General features: G+C 49.0%; 1 protein-coding gene across 11 annotated transcripts in view; it reads left to right on the forward strand.

The window, feature by feature from the left end:
* The window catches only part of GRAMD1B (GRAM domain containing 1B), a 236531-nt gene that overhangs the window by 160270 nt on the left and 56815 nt on the right, over window positions 1–19446 (forward strand). The window contains exon 1 of one of the 11 annotated variants that reach the window (XM_027579991.2): window positions 14717–15023. The exons of the other annotated variants lie outside the window; for them this stretch is intronic. Coding sequence (XP_027435792.1) covers window positions 15013–15023 — 11 coding nt within the window. The 5' untranslated portion in view covers window positions 14717–15012. Of the gene's footprint in view, window positions 1–14716; window positions 15024–19446 lie in introns of those variants that run through there. 11 annotated transcript variants of the gene reach the window in all.

Genomic DNA, 19446 nt, shown 5'->3' on the forward strand with positions numbered 1-19446 from the left:
TCCAGAAAAAGTTTGCCGACCCCTGCTTTATATTGTGAATAGACTTGAGTTGTTTTTCCAGGAGCATCATGATTTGCACCAACACAGGCAGTTTGCTCTGTGAATACCCCTTTTCCTCATGGCGTCTATTTGCAAGCTGACTTATTAGAAGTGGTGGTGTGGTCTAGGATTCAGGCTTCTTGAGCATGAACTCTGACTATCTGAGCTGCCTCTGAGACCCACATGGAGTGGCTAGTACACTAATAACCGACATGATTAGTTTGTTTTTTTTTAAAGATTTATTAGAGAGAGAGAGAGAGTACATGGGATGGGGGAGGGTCAGAGGGAGAAGTAGGCTCCTCGCTGAGCAGGGAGCCCGGTGCGGGACTCGATCCCGGGACTCCAGGATCATGACCCGAGCTGAAGGCAGTCGCCCAGCCAACTGAGCTACCCAGGCGCCCCGACATGATTAGTTTCTAATAGCTATTTACTGTTCAGTAAATAAATCAGGGCTCAGGAAAGTTAGGGAAGATGCCCCAGTTACATAAAGCGGCAGCATTCAAACCCAGTCTGTGGGAGGAAAGCCCTTGCCCTACCACTACCCTGCATTTCCTGCCGCAGCGCCCCCTTCCGCCTAACCTCCACTCCCTACCCCCATCTCTTTGTGATTTCTGGATCCTTCATCCATCAGCCTTTGCTCCTCTGGATGAAATACCATGTTTCTCTTGGAGCGTCCATTCCTCGGTCAGTTTTCTTACCCCATCCCTCCTCCTGTGGTCATGCTTCTGACCTTGGCCCCTAAGCCCCACTTTCTTGGGACTAACTCTCCCCAGGGAATGATTTGGAGAAGCAAATGAGGTTTTGGGTTTCCTCCACATCAGCCGCTCCTGCCGGATGGATCCCTGAACCTCATTTGGAGCGGCAGCTGTCCCCCAGGTGCTCTGCCTTTTTCAGAAGACAGCAGGTGCCCAGAGAACCAGCTGGAAGGGGGAGCATGGCCCTGGGCCCTGGGGCACCAAAGTGGCAAAACGGCAGCCGCTGGGCAGGCTGAGCTGGCATTTCTGACCTTTGTGGAGAGAGGGCGTCCTTAAAGGGACAGCGAGCTCTTTTCTTTACTGGTGGCCGTCTGCCAGTTCACATGTCAGGGTTTGAAGAGGCCATTGTTCTGGCAATGGGAGATTGGGGCCCAGGCCGCCCAGTCTTTTTTTTTCCTTTTCCTGTTACCAACCCCATGTCCCCCTGTGATGAGCAGCCTGTCAAGCATGGAGGGACGGTGTCTTCGGTCACCCACGCTGCCCTCCTCCTCCACCGTCAGAAGGCAGTTTTGTCACCAAGGCTAAAGAACAGAACAGCCCTCACACAGCCAGCACCACCCCCCTGCCCCCGCCGCCAGGGCACCCGCTGCCAGCCAGAATGAATGGTCTCTGCAGGCCCCAGCGAGGTGCCCCAGGGAATTGTTTACTTGTCCCAGGTGACTGGGGACAAGTGATAGGACTGGTGTTTTCCCAGTGCCTTTTGTGAACCACCTGCCCTGGCACCATCTTAGGTGCTCGTTAAAACTATACGTTCTAGGTTCCAGTTCCAGAACTTCCGGGGCCTAGGAACCTGAATCTCAACAAGCACGCCGTCGTTTTGAGAGCCACTCACTTAGGCATTGCCAGACCCGACTGGCCATCAGAATCATGTGGGGACAGATGGAGTCGAGCTATCTGCCTGGGGCTCACGAATTTGAGCAAGGGGGCCTCTCCTTAGTGGTTAAGAGCAGGTACCCTGGAGCTGGTCCACTGGGTTTGAATCCTGGCCCCACCAGCTACTATCTCTATGATCTTGGGTAAGTGCCTCAGTTTTCTTACCTGTGAAATAGGGATAATTTAGTACCTGCTCTATAGGGTGGTCATGCGAATTAACAGAGTTGATGTTTATAAAGTTCTTACAACAGAATTCGCACATCAGTTGTACTATATATGTTTTTGTGAAATCTTTATTTTTATTTTTTAAAGATTTATTTCTTTGAAGGAGAGAGAGAAAGAAGATGAAAGAGAGTGAGTGTCTGGGGGGAAGGGCAGAGGGAGATGGCGAGAGAGTCTTCAGCAGACTCCATGCCAAGTGGGAAGCCCAGTGCAGGCCTCGATCTCATGACCCTGAGATCAAGACCTGAGCCAAAACCAAGAGTCAGATGCTTAACCGACTGTGCCACCCAGGTACCCATTTCTTTAATTTTTATTTTTTGGTAAATTGATCGTCCAGTTGGAGATCATGATTCGAATAGTCTTTTAGAGGCCAGGTGCCCTGGCTAAGCTGGCCTACGTGCTTCAAGTCGGTGACCGACGACTCTCAGGTGGAGCTGTGTGACTTGCTCTGAGAAAGCGTCCCTGCCATTTGCCCTGCCCGTCTCTTGGCCTATAGACTGAGGAGAAGAATCCCTGCCTGGCTTCCGCCTCTAGGCGAGGTGCTGTTGATGAGCAGCGGAATGCTGTCGGGAGGAGGCCAGAAGCCACATCTAAAAGGCTGACTGACCTCTTCGGAGGGAATCAGAAGGGAAAACAAGCTGCAGGCCAGAAATAGCTAGACATAAATATAAGGTATTATAATTACTGTCCACACCCAACTCAATCCCCTGGCTTAAATTGAACCTTTTGTACAGCCTTCCTGACCTCAAGGAAGAACATACAGAAGCATCCATGGTGGCTCGGCGGGGGTGGGGTGGGGATGGGGGTGTATAACCAAGGGTACGTGGGAGGCGTTACCCCCAGGAGCACCCCTGAGCCAAAATGGGCACTAGGGTTTAGCATGCAAACAAGTTTTTATTGTAACTTTTTGGTTTTGCTCAACCACTACTTTTCTGAAAATGATCCTGTTGGACTCGAGGTTTCCACGTTTAGTATCCGTCTCAGCACTGCTTTCTCTTCCCGTGCTCTGTCATTTCTCTTTGCATTCAGGAGTCAGATTTATCCAGCTGCTTGTGGACATGGCATGAGGTTGAGGAGATTGGGAGGGAGACACCCAGCCTGGGAGGATTGAGCTCTTCTGCTTGTACCTGCTGCCTGGGCTGTGCTGGGAAATCATCAAGGCCAGGCAAAGGGCCAGTGGGTGAAGAGTGGGTTCTGATGCCATACTCCCAGGCAGTGGTATTTTATAGATCCTGATACAAGGGTTTTTGGTGAGTCAAATGCTAGATTCTTTAGAAGAAAACAAGCCAGTCCTCCAGGACATGTCTCATGGATGTTTTTCATCTTGATTACAAATGTCAGCGTACAGGGAACACAGCAGTGGGCAGACTTTTCCTAGCACCCACTCACTCCCACTTGGGCGTATTTTACGAGATTTCCAGGAAGCTTCACAGGACCATTTCTGTTCTTGCTGAGGGTTTTGATACCTTTGATGGCTCAGAGACCCACAGTGATAATGCAGGGACAGGAGTTTGGTGGATTGAGAGACTCATTTTGTCAACCTCCCTTGGGAGAAGGAGTTGGCTATCTGCCCTATTACTTAAGAATATTGATTCATCATTTTGGAGGCTAATGGAAAAGTTCGATTGGTTTCTTTTTCTTCTTCTCGGAGAAGCTGCAGGGGAGATCGCTGCTTTGGGTGGGAATCTGGGCTGAGTGAGATCAAAAGGCCTTTCTGCTTTGAAGATGGGTGGAGTCTGTGGATGGTTTTCTGGCCCCTAACAGTAGAGGGAAGGACCTTACCTCTCAATTTAGGGATGAAGAATGTACAGAATAGAAACAGATGTAGATCCCTAGTGGTTTTTGGTGCAAGAATCAGAAGGCCCTGCACTCATTCATACACTGGAGCCTCACTGTGATCTACAACTGGGTGTCTCTCCACCACAGATGATATCTCGTGTGGGGAGGTTTTGGAAGGTCATCTGGACCCTTCTGGAGATGGGGTGGGGAGCCAGCCTCTTGACTAGGAGCGCACCCTCTGTGAGCCAGCTTCTTACAACGTTTGACTGCCAAAACTCTTAAGAGTATTCCCTTGTATTCCAAAACCAGTTATGCCATCTGACAACTTCCCTTTGTAAAGCGTGGTACTATTTCTAAGTACGCTCCTACCAGTATTAACTATGGCAAGTTTATTACCGCTTTCCTTGCTTCTGTTGATGAGGCCCAAGTTTATTTTAATTATTCTCACAGCCACATTGTAGTTTTGGTCCATGCTGAGCTTTGGTCTTTGCCCACCGGTAACTAGACTTTCACACTCCATCGAGCTTTGTAGAAGAAAAGTCCTTGCCAGAAGGTCAGGGGCTTATTCTGCAGTCCTCCTTGTGTTAGGCAGGCTCCAGGGTCTGGGGTGCACGGCTGAATGATCCCCAGTGTGTGGACTCTGAGAAGGGAGTTTGATTTGGGTGAGATTTGATGTGGTTGGAGGGTACGGTGCGGCCAGGCTGCCTGGCATATGTATGTGGTGAGTAAGTGTCCCCAGCTTGCCAGTCAGCTACTTCATCTCCTTACTCTGATCTCTTCGGCCCTTACCCATCCCCTTCCAGCCCCTGTTAGCTTTTGACTGGATGAGTCAGGCGGTGCCAAAACTCTTTAATGAGGATTGGCTTCGAGTTTGGAAAGAGAGGTAACTTCTAGCTGCCCAGCACAACCACTTGGATAGCTTTTTAGCTCTGGAGATGCAGAGATAGGAGGAGAGGAGGCAGTTAGTTCAAGGCAGTGATGTGGGTAGAAGAGAGAAGATCGAAAGAGACCAGAGCCCAAGAGCTCGTGGCCTGGGTCGCTGGCCCTGTCTGCTGTGGTCAGTGGTACCCTCTCTTCCTGCCCCTCTCTCTCTGGTCACAGAGCTCATCTTTTTTGCTACTTATTCGCACTTGGAGATGTGGGTGGTGAACAGTGATCATGGACTTAAGAGCAGGAAATAACCCCGGGGGGAGGGCGGGGGAGGGTCATCTAGACCAACCCCTTCTTATAACAGATGGGGAAACTGAGGCCCAGAGAAAGGGTAGGACTCATTCAGGGTCACACACCAGTGTCATCTAGGTGCCCCATATCTCACGAAGGTGGACGCTCTTTTAAAGTGAGTGTTGGATTGCAGCATGTCGGTCACTCCTCCATGAGCCTGTGTTGTCCTCATCTAGAGTCAAGTGTGTATTGGGTCCCTGTCTTCAAGGAGGCCCGTCTTGGGAGCAATAGCATTAGCAGCCCCGCAGGACCCTTTGGAGAGGGTGCCCGAGGGGGCTAACTGCCACAGCTGGACATGTCTGGGGAAAATGGATACCGAGAAAAGATGTCTGTAGGTACAAATAATCTCCATCAGGGGTAAGCCCAGCCAGGTTCTGGCAACCTCACCAAGCAGGGTGGTACCTCTGCCGAAAGGCAGGCACTGGACAGCACTTCCAGGAGGCCATACTTCTGTTCCCCCCTATGGAAAGAGAGATCATGAAAGTTCTCTCAATGCCTGTGTAAGAGCCCTTTTAGTTACCTCCTGGAGAGTCAGCGTTGTTGATTTAAGTAGGAACCGGGTCAGGAGGCTTGAAAAATGAGCTCTGGTGCTTTGCTCTCCACCCAGGTGTTCTGTCTTGCCTGGCCCCATGGCCAGCCCAACTTCTGAGACATGTGGCTATGTGGGGTGGGCAGGAGGCCACGGCAGCCTCCTAGCATGCCCCAAAGACCCCCAACTGGCGACAGCCATTGCTTGGACTAGGATTTCCCCTCACTCATTATGACCCCCTGCCTCTCCCACCCTATCCGTTCTTCTCACCAGCACCCGGGGACCTAGCAGTGGGATTTTCATGATGTGTGCTCCATTAGCTCCCAAAGCTGCCTGGTTCTCTAGGGCTAAAGGAAGAGTGGGCAGGGGGTGGAGGGGATGATCATGTGGCCCCAGCCTGTGGCAGGAGGGACCAAGACCTCTTCTTAAGTACATGTCAACATCTTAACTGGGGCACCAGCAAGCAGGCTTCCCTCTTTTAAGACCTTAATCCAGGATTAAGGAGAGGTCACTTACCTCTGCAGAGAGGTGATTTGGAGAGGGGCTTAGTCTCTCTTAATATCCTGTAGCAGACAGAGGTAGAAGACCTAGCATGGTTATCTGCCTGTCCCAGGGGTCTAGAATGCTCTAGAAATCCCAGACTTGTACTGAATTCCTGAGTCTGAGATTTGACTTTTTCCTTATACTTTAGCAACATGTCCCTCACTGCTTCCCTATTCACACACCTTCCTTTATGCTAAGTAGTGTATGTCTTGGGTTGCAAAGAGACCCTGGAAAAGACAGACAGATTTGCCTTGCAAGAGCTTTATTGGAAAGCACTCTTGGGAACAAACCTGTAAATGAGCGAGGGAATCAGGCTTGGGCAGAGGAAGAAGTTAAATTTTGATGAACTTGCAGGAGGTTTTGGTCAGTTCCAGGAGAAGCTCTGGATCTGGAATGGCCTTGCAGTTATCCCAAATAGAGGCAGAGGGGCAGGTTTTCACGTCCTCTCACAAAGGGACTGTCCGTTAGGTGTGGGGACATTATCCTTTCAGTGAGGCTGTTCTCTTTGGTCAGGGGCAGTTCCCACCAGCAGCTCTTAGTCCAGAGAGCTGGGGAAGTGAGTGCCTGGGGAGGGGAACAGCACACCAAGGTAACCATTATGGGATGGTACTCCTGCATGCGTCTAGGACCTGCGGACTTGCACTTGACCTTGTGTCTTCTCTTCCTCACAATCACCCTTTTTTTTTTTTTTAAGATTTTATTTATTTAATTGACAGAGAGAGAGAGAGAGAGGGAACACAAGCAGGGGGAATGGGAGAGGGAGAAGCAGGCTTCCCACAGAGCAGGGAGCCCAATGTGGGGCTCGATCCCAGGACTCTGGGATCATGATGTGAGCCGAAGGCAGATGCCCAACGACTGAGCCACGCAGGTGCCCACCATCACCCTTTTATAGAACAGGTGTTATCTGCCTTTGACAGAGAGAGTCACATGTGGAGGGGCTGAGCGCAGCTGGTGGCAGTCCAGAACTTGGTGACTCTTTGGGTGGTGGAAAGAACACTGGGCTAAGTGGTTTGTGTTACTGTTTAATCCTCTTCCATGTTAACCTGTGTTAACCCTGGGATTGTGGGCCAAGTTAAACTACTTAATTTGCATAATTAAGTAATTAGATTAGTTATGGGCCCATGTTTTAAAGGTCTCCAGCCTCCCCTTCTGGGTAGTCCCTTGGTTCAGGGCCTTCTTGCTTGGGCAGTTAGGATTGCCTGGAAAGAAGACAGCTTGCCTTTTTTCTGTTAAAAATGATGTTCTCAGGTTGGCCCTAGAGTGGCCAGTCCCGCCTGTTACCCTCTTAACTTTATCTGCTTTGTGACTTCTGGGCTCCGCATAGACTCCTGCTGGCACCTGCTTCCCACAGAGTCATGATTTAGCCTCATTTCCCCCAATCCCGTTTTCTCCTCCCCGGGAATCAACTCCAGGCTCTTGCCTGGACCTTTCCACATAGAAGATGTAATGTTCTGAATCCATGTGGGGATGTGCGCTTTCTCTCCGGGGCAGAACACTTTTCGGTTCCTGCCACCTTGTGTGGATTCTTGCTGTGGCCACGGAGCACCTGCTTGAATTCTGCACATCTAGGAGAGGGAGAAAGTTTCACTGCACCGGAGACCATCACCACATTTACCCAGACTTGTCCTCTCTTTTTAAAAGGGCAATTTTCAAGACCAGAAGAATAGAGCAAATGTAATTGGGTGGAATTAAAACCCAAGGATCAGAGAAAAGAACATGGGAGAATTTGACCTTCTTAGATTTGCTCCAGTCTCTAGTCCTTGCTGAGTGAGGTCTTGGGTGTACCGAATAAACTTGCAGATGTGCTCGTAATCTTTTTGGCTCAATTTCTCTTCTGTGAAATTGGAGTAATAAGATTAACTGCGATATAACCCAATGTAACCTTCATAAAGTGCCTAGAACGAGACCTGGCACATAGTTCTCAATGAGTATTAGTTCTGATTATTATTTGGGAAATCATGAAAAGAGATGAAAAGTCTTAGGTAAAAAAAATTGACTTCTAGGAAATATAGATTATTAGACTATACTTTCAGAAGTAATTTCTGTATTACATTTCTAGAGAATTAGGGTTACAGTTGTATAGACCAGTGGTGGGTTCAACTTTTGCTGCACATTGCAATCACCTGGAGATCTCTAAACACTGATGTCTGACTGTCACCTCAGACATTCTGATTTAATTGGTGTTGGGGGTGACGGGGCACTGGGAATGTATAAAAGCTTCTAGGTGATACTAAAGTGCAGCCAAGTTGGGGGACCACCAGCATAGACCATTGAGCGGATTTACGGTTGATCCTCGCTGAAAACCTAGAAATGGGTGGTTGGGAACATTTAGAAAAGAAAAAGGTGATACTCAGAAACTAATTATTCCGTTCATGTAGGATTACAAGGAAATTGGGAGAAGGGGGTTGGCATGCATGGTGCAAGGGGCTTGGCCTAATATGAAGAGGGAGCACTTAAGCCTGGCAGGTTCTGTTCCCAGTGGGCCAGGGGCTGGGTCTTTGTGTCCTGCTGCCTAGAGCCCGGTTGGCTCTCAGAAAGGCTTTAATAGCTGCCCAGGAGTAGGTGCTGGGTTGGTGGTGGCTCAGGCTCACCACAGAGTGGGAGCCGTGTGAGAGTCGGCTGCACCCTCACTGCCTTTTCTCCCCAGCTCTCGCTTCAGCTTTTAATCATGTAGACATCACGGCTCCTCATGTGAGAGATGCAGTATTCATGACATGTCTTGGGTTGCAGCTGGGTCAGAGGCAATCAATATACCCTTTCGGACACCCCCAGCCCAGCTTCCAAGGATTAGAGTGTGGGTTGGGGAACTCAGGGCAGGGTGGAAATGTGCGGGTTATCGGCTCTCTCACATGAAGGGTTCATAAGACAGGGGCAGTATCCTGAGCATTTCAATCTGGAAAGGGTTGTTTTGTGGGGTCTCCGGAGCACCTGATGCCCAGGGTAGCCCAGCTCTTGCCCACTACAGAGACAGACGTGAAAGACCTTTAATGATGGCCCCTTCTTGTATTTTGATTTCTTTGAATATATCTGGACCTCTCTGGCTAACAATTTAACTTCTTTCTTTCTCTTGCAAACTTTGTGAACGACTCTTGTGTTTGTATGCCCCACTCGCACTTCTTTGGCCCTCTGTCACTCCTTGGCTGTAGCCAGTTGACGGAGGCAGCATTTCGGCATGGCAGAGAGCGGGCTTGGCGACGAATCCTGACTCCTCTGTCTGTCGTCTGTGTGATCCGAAGAAATTGTTGAAGCTCTGAGGTAGCTCACCTTCCTCATCTGTAAAGTAGGGTTGATGTGAGGATCAAAGGAAGGAGTACATATTAAATCCATGAAGTCTCTGTCTGGCTCATAGAATGCTCTGAAGACTTTCAGCCATTTTGTTATTCCCGCATAACTTGAGGGTGAGTATGCTGCTGCTTTTTCGCTCACCGCTGTGGCAGTCTATGCATGAGCGTCCAGTCAGGAGAGAGAAGCACATCAGTGAGTGGACAGGCAGGATTTAAAATTAAGAATCACTAACAAGTAACAGAGGGCTCTAAAGAAGGCAGGAAAAGTGGATGTAGAGAGCAGGCACCATCTTTAGATTAAGGCAGAGCACCCAGCAAAGGAACACAGGGTGATCACCACACAAGGCTGCGATCCAGAGTTCTTTGGAGACAGTGTGGTTGTGGCCCAGTGTGTGGCCCAGAAGCTTTCCGAGGTGCTGCAGGCTGGGGCAGGTAAACTGGAAATCCTCACCAAGGGGGTGGGGGGGCAGTGAGGCTTATTAGGAGGCTGGTGGAAGTTGACAGGGTTCAGCTCCAGCATCGTGAGGCAGGGCAAAGAAGGGTGGATTTGGACCCTAGGGGCAATAAATGGGTCACTGGCCTGAGCAGGAACAGTGGGACTTAACCTCGCAGTGTCGTTTCAAGGATTAAATGCAATGTTATGATTGTAACTGGTTATGATTAAATGCAGTAACTTTTGAAGTGCCTTTTACTTCATAGGTGTTTATTTATGGAAGGAAGTAGCATGGTGTAGTGAAAACATAGATTTAATTTTTTTTATTTTTTATTTTATAAAGATTTTAGTTATTTGACGCAGTGAGAGAGAGAGAGCGCATACAAGCAGGGGGAGCAGCAGAGGGAGAGGGAGAAGCAGACACCCTGCTGAGCAAGGAGCCGGATGGATATGGGGTTCGATCCCGGGATTCCGGGATCATGACCTGAGCTGAAGGCAGACGCCTAACCGACTGAGCCACCCAGGTGCCCCAAAATGTAGGTTTTAGAAATACTGTGTGACCTTGGGTAAGGATTGGCTTCTATGCTTAGTTTTCTCATCGGATTAAAGAAAAGTTTTATAAGTAAATAAAATATGGGGCTAACACGTGGTTGAGTCTCAGTAAATGTTAGATCTCTGTTCCTTTTCCTTCCTTGACTTAACCAAACACTTCAAGAATCTCCTAGATATTTATGCTTCATAAAAAGCAACTATGTTTTGGATGACAATAGTAATATAATCAGGTTCACTTTTGCCTCTCATTCAAGAAATGCAGATTTAGTTAAAATGTTTGAAAGTACCTACCATGTAAAAAAAGTCTTTTGTTTTCTCGTTGGGATGGGAATAGAATTCGAAGATATAATAGGACCTCATTCTTTGTCTCCCGTTCTTGTCAACAGCTGTTATTAAGCACTTGAGGTGAATAAGATACTATGTGGACACCAACCTTTTTATGAATGTGATCAAACGGGACTGGGTTGAGAGGGACTGGATTGGATTTGCAGGTGTACCTTAACTTCTCTTTCTTCCCCCAATTCCTCCAGGGTCCTCTTTGGAAAGTGCTTTTGATACTGCACAGGACTCAGAAAACCTCTTTTCCTTTAAGAAATAGAAACTAATGTCAGTTTTCCATATCTCTAAGGGAAAGGTTTAATTCAGAAAAAGATACCTACTTTCACCTCAATTTCCTAAGTTCATTTACAGAAAAGCAGTTTGGGAATTTAGGTGCCAAATAGCTCAGCTGTTAAAAGGTGGATGTTGAGTATGGGGGTGGGGTTTGCTCTGTTACGATCACAGGTCTTGGATCTCTTAGACTCTGGCAGCCTCTGCAGAGTTTATGCTGGGACTTCTAGGGAGGATGAGGGAGCAGTGCAAATCTTAGCCCCTGGCCTCCTGATGACACATCAGTAGCACCTTCTTTTCATGCATGATGCAGTGCTTAAGGGTGGCACTCGGGGAAGGCAGCCGGGGTTTTGGATACATGTTCTACTCATTAATCAAATACTATCGGAAAGTTAGCCGACCCCCTGCCTCTTATTTAACCCATCAGAAAAAGTGGGAGTGATAAGTACCTATTTTGTAACATTGTTGGCGGGATTAAGGAGATCATTCACTTCATTAGCAAGTTGCATCGCACCTACTCTATTTCTGTTTTGTTTTGTTTTTTTTAATCAGAATCATTTTGGTTTTATGTAGCTCAAGTGAGGAGCTTCTAATCAGGAAAGAAAGGCTTACATTTTATAACACAGTAGACACAGCCCAGATTCTCTGATTTGCCTGCTCTTTCTATTATTTAATGAGGTCCAGTTGGGGAGGGGCTGGTAGAAAAGATTTTGGTGATGGGGGGAGCAGTAAATAACATGAATAGCTCATGCAGCTTAAGGAACTGAGATTTTTCTTTTTTTCTTCCTTTTTTTAAAAAAAATTTATTTATTTGAGAGAGAAGCAGGGGGAGGGGCAAAGAGAGGGAGAAGCAGACTCCCTGCTGAGCAGAGAGCCCGATGTGGGGCTCCATCCAAGGACCCTGCAATCATGACCTGAGCCAAAGGGAGATGCCCAACCGACCAAGCCACCCAGGCACCCTAGGAACCGAGATTTTTCTGAGGTCCAGACTCAGTTGAAGGCTTCAACAGTAAAAGATCTTTCATTGTTTGTTTTTTTTAATAGCTATTATTTTTAACCAATATTGATGATAATGATATTTTCATTTATCGGACTGGTGCTGTGTCAGATACAGTGAAAAGCTTGTTACGTGTATTTACCTCACTTAATCCTCCCACAGTCCAGTAAGATTCTGTTATTTTTTGACTCAAGATGAGGAAGCCTGCAGCTTAGTGAGACCAACTTTTCAAAGGTCACAAAATCAGTCATTGAGAGAAGCAGCATTTGAAGTCAGGATCGTCCAATCTGTTAGCCTGACCTTTTAACCCATTGCTATTAATCTAAACCATGAAGGTACTAACACAATAGGGGGGATGTAGAGGTGTTTCAGAAGGAGGATGAATTTGTGCATGTTATAGTCAAAGAAGGAAAGCCCCCAAAAAGTGTGTACGATTTGTCCAAAGTCATGTAGTGAGTGGGGAAGCCAAGACGAGAGCGCTAGCTGGTTGACTCCACCAACCCCTTTGTTTACTGTCTTAATAGAGGACGGGACTGTTAGTACCAAGATATTTACTGAATACCTGTGCTGTACCCAGTACTCCTACGCGTTGGAGGGACATGAAAGAAATAGCCTACAGGGGCGCCTGGGTGGCTCAGTCGTTAAGCGTCTGCCTTCGGCTCAGGTCATGATCCCAGGGTCCTGGGATCGAGCCCCGCATCGGGCTCCCTGCTCGGCGGGAGGCCTGCTTCTCCCTCCCCCACTCCCCCTGCTTGTGTTCCTGCTCTCGCTGTGTCTCTCTCTGTCAAATAAATAAATAAAATCTTTAAAAAAAAAAAAAAAAAAAAAAAAAGAAATAGCCTACAATCTTCTTGGGGAGAGAAAGCCAACAGAGTGAACAACAGAATCTCCAATTAAGTTACAAATTGTGTACTGTCATTTATAAGGGCAGGGGTCGGGGAAGGTACTAAGTTTTCTTGGGTGCTTTCCCATGCATTTATTTTATTGCATCATTTTTTTCAATGGTGTACAAGAGGAAAGAGATACTGTTGGCTTTTTCGGATGAAGAAGCCAAGTCTGAGATGGGGGTAGATGGACTTACACAGGGTTACAGAGCCAGAAAACAGCAAACTTAGCTTTGCATGCCAATTCAACTCCAAAGTCCAAGCTCTTTCTATGGAGTAGCAGAAGAGGGGAAGGAGTTGGGCGGTCCAAAGCGAGGAAGGTATTTCAGGAGAGGCAGGACTTGAGCCGGACAGGGAGGGGTGAGTAGAGTTGGGGCAGAGCTCTGAACACCTTTCTTTGGAGCTGAACTTCCTCTAGGTTAATAAAGTGGAGGCCAGACACTCAAACCTCTGTGCTTCCTGGATACCATGAGGCTGCTTTTTTATCAACAGGCTGCAGACAGAAACAATCTTGGAAAGACCTTTCATGCTGAGCCTATAGGGCTTGGCAGTCCCAAAGTGAGATGTTTTGCCAACAGATGCCCAAGAAGTATTAGCTCCCAGCATGTGTCTGGTGACCAGGACAAAGGTGACATCAATGGATTATAATTAGTATTCACCTTCAGCATGTTATCCTGTGCAGCTGCAGCAGACAGACAGGACTCTGTCCTTTAGGAACATCCAAAGAGTGAGAATGCATAAACCAAACCTTTGCTACTCAAATATGTGGTCCATGGAGTGGCAACATGGACATCCCCTGGGGGTCTATGAGAAGGGCCAACCCTTGGGCCTTCCCTGCAACCTCCCACATCAACCTGTGGTTTAACAAGATCCTCAGGGGATTAAAGTGTGAGAAACACTGAGCTAACCATCATTCTTTTTGTTATTTGTTTGTTTGGGCTCATGGTTGGGCTTCCCCTGCTACTCCCATCAAAAGACGACGGTAATAACTCCAGAGGCTCACGGTCATGCTCGGGGCGTTGGCTAGTTGATTTTCATGGGACTTCCAGTCCGGTGATCTGGATTTCCAGCTCAGCCTTTCTTGCTGTGGGACCATCTGACCTTCCAGGGCTCAGCATCCTTACGTTAGATGGAGTCATAATGGGGTCTCTATAGTGGAGTGTTGTGGAAATCAGATGAATTCGATTTGTGAGGGAAAGTACTTTGCGAGCCGTGGATGACTTTCACAATATTCATTAATATCCTTGTTGAAGAGACTGCCTCTCGTCTGAAAGAACACTTGTCTAGGGGCTGTTTCAGTGCCACTGAAATCACTGCATTTCAGTGAATGGACAGGAGGAAAAAACCTTTTTAAGAGACGCAGCTTAGGAGTCTGAAAACTCAGATGAGCCTCCTTTGTCATGACAGCAGGTGCTTTATTTGAGTGTCATTTTCCTTGTGTGCAAGAATCAGCCTGCTGTCTTGGAATTCTGGGAGAGGCTACCCTAAAGAGGCCCTCAGCCATTTTCTTGCACAGATTAGGGTCTCCAGAGCTGCCTTCCTCCTCTCCTCTATTCCCAGGCTCAGGCAGGGAGACCAGCTGTCATCCTTTGAAAGGCAGGGCTCTCTTCTGAGCCAGGCTTGTGTTTTGATTTAGCGTCACCTCCTTGATCCAGATTGACCTAATAGGCAGCACCTGGGAAATCATTGGTGGCCACAGAGGGCGCAGGATCTCCTGGGAGCATCATCATGTGTTTTGTCAGGTTTGGGGATGAAGAGGAAATAATGCTCGCCGCCCCAGTGGTTCTGTCCTCCAAACTGGCATGAATAATTGCACCGAAGAGTTGCATTATGTAAAGCGGCTGGCCGCAGGGTGTGTGTGCGCGCGCGTGCATGTGCGCGAAAGAGGGGTGCGTGTCTGAATGTGTGCGCGTGCGTGCAGGGGCTGGAGAACAGCTGTCTGTGAGGGAGTCAGGGGGAGAGAGAGAGAAAGGGAGCAGGGAGAGAGGGACTTCTGTACGCTGCGCGACCACACCAAGTAACAGCCGCGGAGGGAGGGGGGCAGGAAATAAAGGGGGGGGTCATGCTTACAATTCCAGAGCGGTGCGAAACAGCAGAGAAAGGCAGCTCCCCGGGCTTATGAGCACCCCGCCCCCACTCCCTTCCCCGCTAGAAACAGGGCTGTGGGGTGGGCATGGAGGTGAGTGCCCTCCGACGTCCTCAGGCCCCCCCGCTCCCCGCCCCCGCCCCCCCCCCACTGCCCAATGCATGAATGAATGAGTTCCTCCGCACTGCACTCTACTACCGTTCCTAATGGCTTCCAGGTTAGTGCTCACTGACGCTTGTGTGTGTGTATGTGTCAGTCTATCTTTGTTTCCTCCGGGCATTTTTTTTTTTTTTTTGGAGGGGTGGCTCTGCCGCTCCCCCCCGCCCCGGGGGCTCGGGTCGGGGCCCTGGGGGCTGTAAGGAGGAGGACCTGTCTGTCTGGCCGTGTGCTTTTTCCAGCTGGCGCAGGCTGCTCGGAGCTGCTGAGAACACAACCCTTCCAAGACAGTAAATCCGGAGTCCATGTTGTTTGCTTCTGTTCTGTGTTGGGGGATCCGAAAGCAGCCGATGTGACATCATGCTGCAGAGATTCTTTTCCCTTCCTAGCTTTTTTCTTCCCCCCCCCCCCCCCCCACCTCCCCGGCTTCCTCCCCTCCCTCATAGTAGCCCTGCTTCAGCAGACCTTTGGAGCACTGAGGGGTGGGCACTGGTCGGTTGGAGGGAGGGGGTGGGCTGGGCCGAGGGCGTCCCCTTGGCCCAACAAGACTTATTCAGGGTCTTGTAACTTGGAGAAAAGAGAGCAGAGGATTGAATTAGCGGTGCGTCATGGAGAGCTGGCCGGAGCCTCCGGGGGAGGTGCGGACAGGTCATGTGCTCCTGTGCTCCACCTACCAGCTTCGCTCCGGGGTGCCCCTGGTGGGGGCTCGGGGACCAGAGCAGAGGTTAGCAAGGGAAAGGAGGCAGGCTGGAGGCTTATAAGGCACCCGACCCTCTCAGATGTGGGCAGATGCTGCTTTTCCGACAGGGAGAGGACCATGGGACCACTGGGTCTGGGGAGCGGAAGGAGAGGACCGGAGGGGAAGTCGGTAATAGCTCCTGTCTCAGGGAAATAAAGGGATTTGTTTATTTTTTGGCTTAGTGGGCATTTGGCTCAGAGATTTGCCATGTGTTTTCAGAAAATAGATACCCAGTGGCTGGTCCTTACTCCCCCACACCTCCTTGCATTGTTAGTTATTTGCTTGATTTAGGCAAGTGGAGGGGTGGGGGAGGACTCGAAGCTCTCTGTCTCCGTGGGGCTCAGCCAAGCTCTCAGCCAAGCTCTCAGCCAGGGCTGGGGAAAGGGAACTTTGCCTCTTGACCTTCTCTGACACTTGCTAGCAGACTGTGCTTCTGTGGACACCCCCTTGGCTTCTCTGCTTCCCACCTTCCCTCTCTCCCCCACTGGCCTTGAGTGGCACTTCACGGGTTAGAGAGGTTTAGGGCCAGGGTGGAAAAAGCTGGCCTTGAAAGAAGGGAAAGGAGAAAGGGATGTTTTTGGGGAGCTGCCCGTGGCAGAAGTGTGTCACCGTCAAGGCCATGGAAAGTTATACCCCACTGGGAAAGAACGAAGGAAAGGGAGCTTTTCTATACTACCTAGAAGAAACCTCCTCTCGTTCATGGTCCTGCGTAGGCTTTTTCCTCTGCAGGTGGGAGCAAGTCTGCGACCTTTTCCCTCAACTTGTGACGTCATCAAGCACGGGTTCTTTGTTTGGGGGACACAGACACCCCCTTCTGCAACTTGATGGAAGAGAAGCAGGCTCACAGAAAAGACCTTTTTCAAGGTCACACATGGTCAGGCCAAGGGTTGGCCAGCTGTTTCTGGAAAGGGCCAGGGAGTAAATATTTTCGGCTCTGTGGCCCACGCTGTTCTCTGTTGAAGCGACTCAGGTCTGCTTTGTCCAGCCAAAGCAGCCACAGACACAGTCTGTGAACGAATGCATGTGGCTGAGTTCCCAATAAAACTTTATTTATGGACTCTGAAATTTCCATTTCATCCAATTTTCACATGTCACAAGATACTCTTCTTTTTCCCCCGAACCATTTAAAAATGTAAAAACCATTCTTAGCTCGTGGGTCATATACATCTAGGTCATAGTTTGCTGGCCCTAAATCAGACAGTGTGATTGGAAAGCCCGATGGGGTGTGAAGGGAGAGGCAGCCCTCACTATCCATGTGTTTGCACACACGCACCCTGCGGTTCCTGGTTATGGACAAGACATGGCTGGATTCAGTTTGCCTAATGACCTCAGAACTTCACAGTTTTGCTCTCGGCCAGTTCGGCAAAACCTCAGCTTATCTGTGAGTTAAGCTGTAAGGGTCCAAGGAACAAACGTTTGTGGACTAGGAGGAGGGAAAACATTTGCTCAGGACTGGACATCTCCAGATAAGAAATCTCTAAGGTCTGTGGTTCTGCGTCTGGCCTGGAGATATTCCTATAAACATTCAGAATTCTGAGATAGCCCCAGTTGGGTTGAGAACTGGGTGGATTTTTCATCGTCGCAGCGAACGTGGGTTTGTCTGGTTAGGGGAAGGACTGGGGGTGGGGTGTTCCTTGTAGGGTTATGCATACATACGGTACCCATGCATACATTTTCCTTAGCCTCTAGCCTGTAGCTAGAGACCCATAAGAGAACAGTGACTAATTCCAGAATCTCCTGATTCAGAAGATGATTCCAAAAATATATGTTTGCATTCTGATTTCCAAAAGCACATGGGGTGGTGGTTCTGCTCTATTCTGAGCTCCTCAGAGCGCTTCTCTGTGAGATTATATTTCTGGGTTCCAGAGTATAAGGGGGATTGGGATGAACCGGGATTCATTCAGAGGAGAGTGAGCCCAGTGGCTGCGGGGTCCATAGCCATGCTGTACGAGGGATGCCAGAGGGACTGGCAGGTCTGGAGGAGAAAGGGCTTAGGGATCATGCGAGCCGTGTGCAAATTGCACGTGTAAGAGGAATTATGGGGACCTGGGTGGCTCAAGTCAGTTAAGCGTCCAACCCTTGATTTTGGCTCAGGTCATGATGTCAGGGTTGTGGGATCGAGCCTGAGTCGGGCTCTGCACTCAGCAGGGAGTCTGCTTGAGATTCTCTCTCCCTCTGTCCCTCCTCCCCTCGCATGTGCCCCCGCACTAGCATGCCCCCCGCCTCAAAAATAAAGTTTTTTTAAAAAAAGAATTAGATAATTCTGTGTCTGCCAGGGGAGCAGAAACCTTTGGTAGGAAGCCACAGGAAACAGTTTGAGCTTAAAATAAAAAGAGTTGTCCAAAGGTGAACGGAACTACATCGGTCAATTAATGACTTTTCCGTCACTTGAGGTATAATCTAAACAGAGATTTGGTGGAGAGATTGTAGGAGAAATGACTTTTAACTTCTGAAAATAGGCTTGGGGAATTGGAATCATTCCACCCAAAGAAAGGAGGATAGGAACAGAGGAAGTGTTCTAGCTAATGAACTGACCCTGGGTCCTGGAAAACTGGAATGGAGAAAGTGGCATTAAATGCGTTATAACAGACTTTTGTTTTAAGCATTGGGAACTTCCTGGTGGTAGCAGAGGGCAATGATGAAGGATCACAAAGGGGAGCCCTGGATTTTTGTACCCTGAATACATTTTCAAGTAGGGTGAAGGCTCTCTGGAGTGATTTAGGTCTATAGGCATAATTGGCTGACCTCGTACAGTCACCTTCGTTCTAAAATTTCTGTGATTTTAACATAATGGTTGTTCTTCAGCCTGCTTCTGTTTGATCTCCAGCACAAAAGTAAATCCCAACTGGACTTCAATCCACGGGAGTCTGGAAAGGGTTTGCCGTACTTGGCTTTAACAGCGAGGCTAGGGAGGAGCGGGGTGGGGGGAGGGGGACAGGGCAGGGTGCTCTAAGTGCTGCCGCTTCGCCCTCAGTCCCCTGCACCCCACACACTCCTCATCTGCTAGGCTGCCGAGCTAAGAACTTTCTTCGGACAGCATGGCAGCAGCTTTTGGGAGGAGGAAAGGCTACTGGTGAGGCTACATTAACAAGGACCCCAGACTGCCCAGGTCTTGTTTCTGCATCCTCCACCTAATTGAGATCTGAGTCCCTCTGTGTCGGAGAAGCTCCTGCCCTCAGGAGTTCACAGTGCGTCCTCGAGATGCTCTTCATCATCCTCCCGTCACGTCTTTGAGGGGATTAGGTGGCCTCCACACTCGTTATTCTTGCATAATTAAAGCTGAAGCTCAGAGAGGAGTGGTTTGCCATCAGATCATACACGGGGAAGGGGCTGAGTCAGGGCTGGCTGGCTCCCTTGTCAGGTAGTAAGGGAAGCTATTGTCATTGAATCCAAGTAGCTCTTTTTATCACATGGTGTTGGGTGGGAGAGACAGACATGTAATGGTGTTAGTTCATTACATGTCTGTCTCCCACCTGATTGTGCATTCCTTAGAGGGAGAGCCTGTATCCCTAATGCCTAGAACATTACCTGGCATGGAGTGTGGTCTCCTCAGCTGTTTGTTGGATGGATGGATGATGGGTGGATGGATGGGTCGTGCCCGAGTTCCTTTCACTTTTAGTAGCGCATTTCTCTTACTGAGGATGGGGGAGGGGCCCTTGAGGGGCAAAGGAAGTTCTATTCAGTTGAACACCTCCCTGCCTTGTTCCAGTGGTTTGTGGCCTCCCAGTGGATTGGAGATCTCTTT

Source organism: Zalophus californianus, chromosome 11 (genome assembly GCF_009762305.2).
Source record: "Zalophus californianus isolate mZalCal1 chromosome 11, mZalCal1.pri.v2, whole genome shotgun sequence".
NCBI lineage: Eukaryota > Metazoa > Chordata > Mammalia > Carnivora > Otariidae > Zalophus > Zalophus californianus.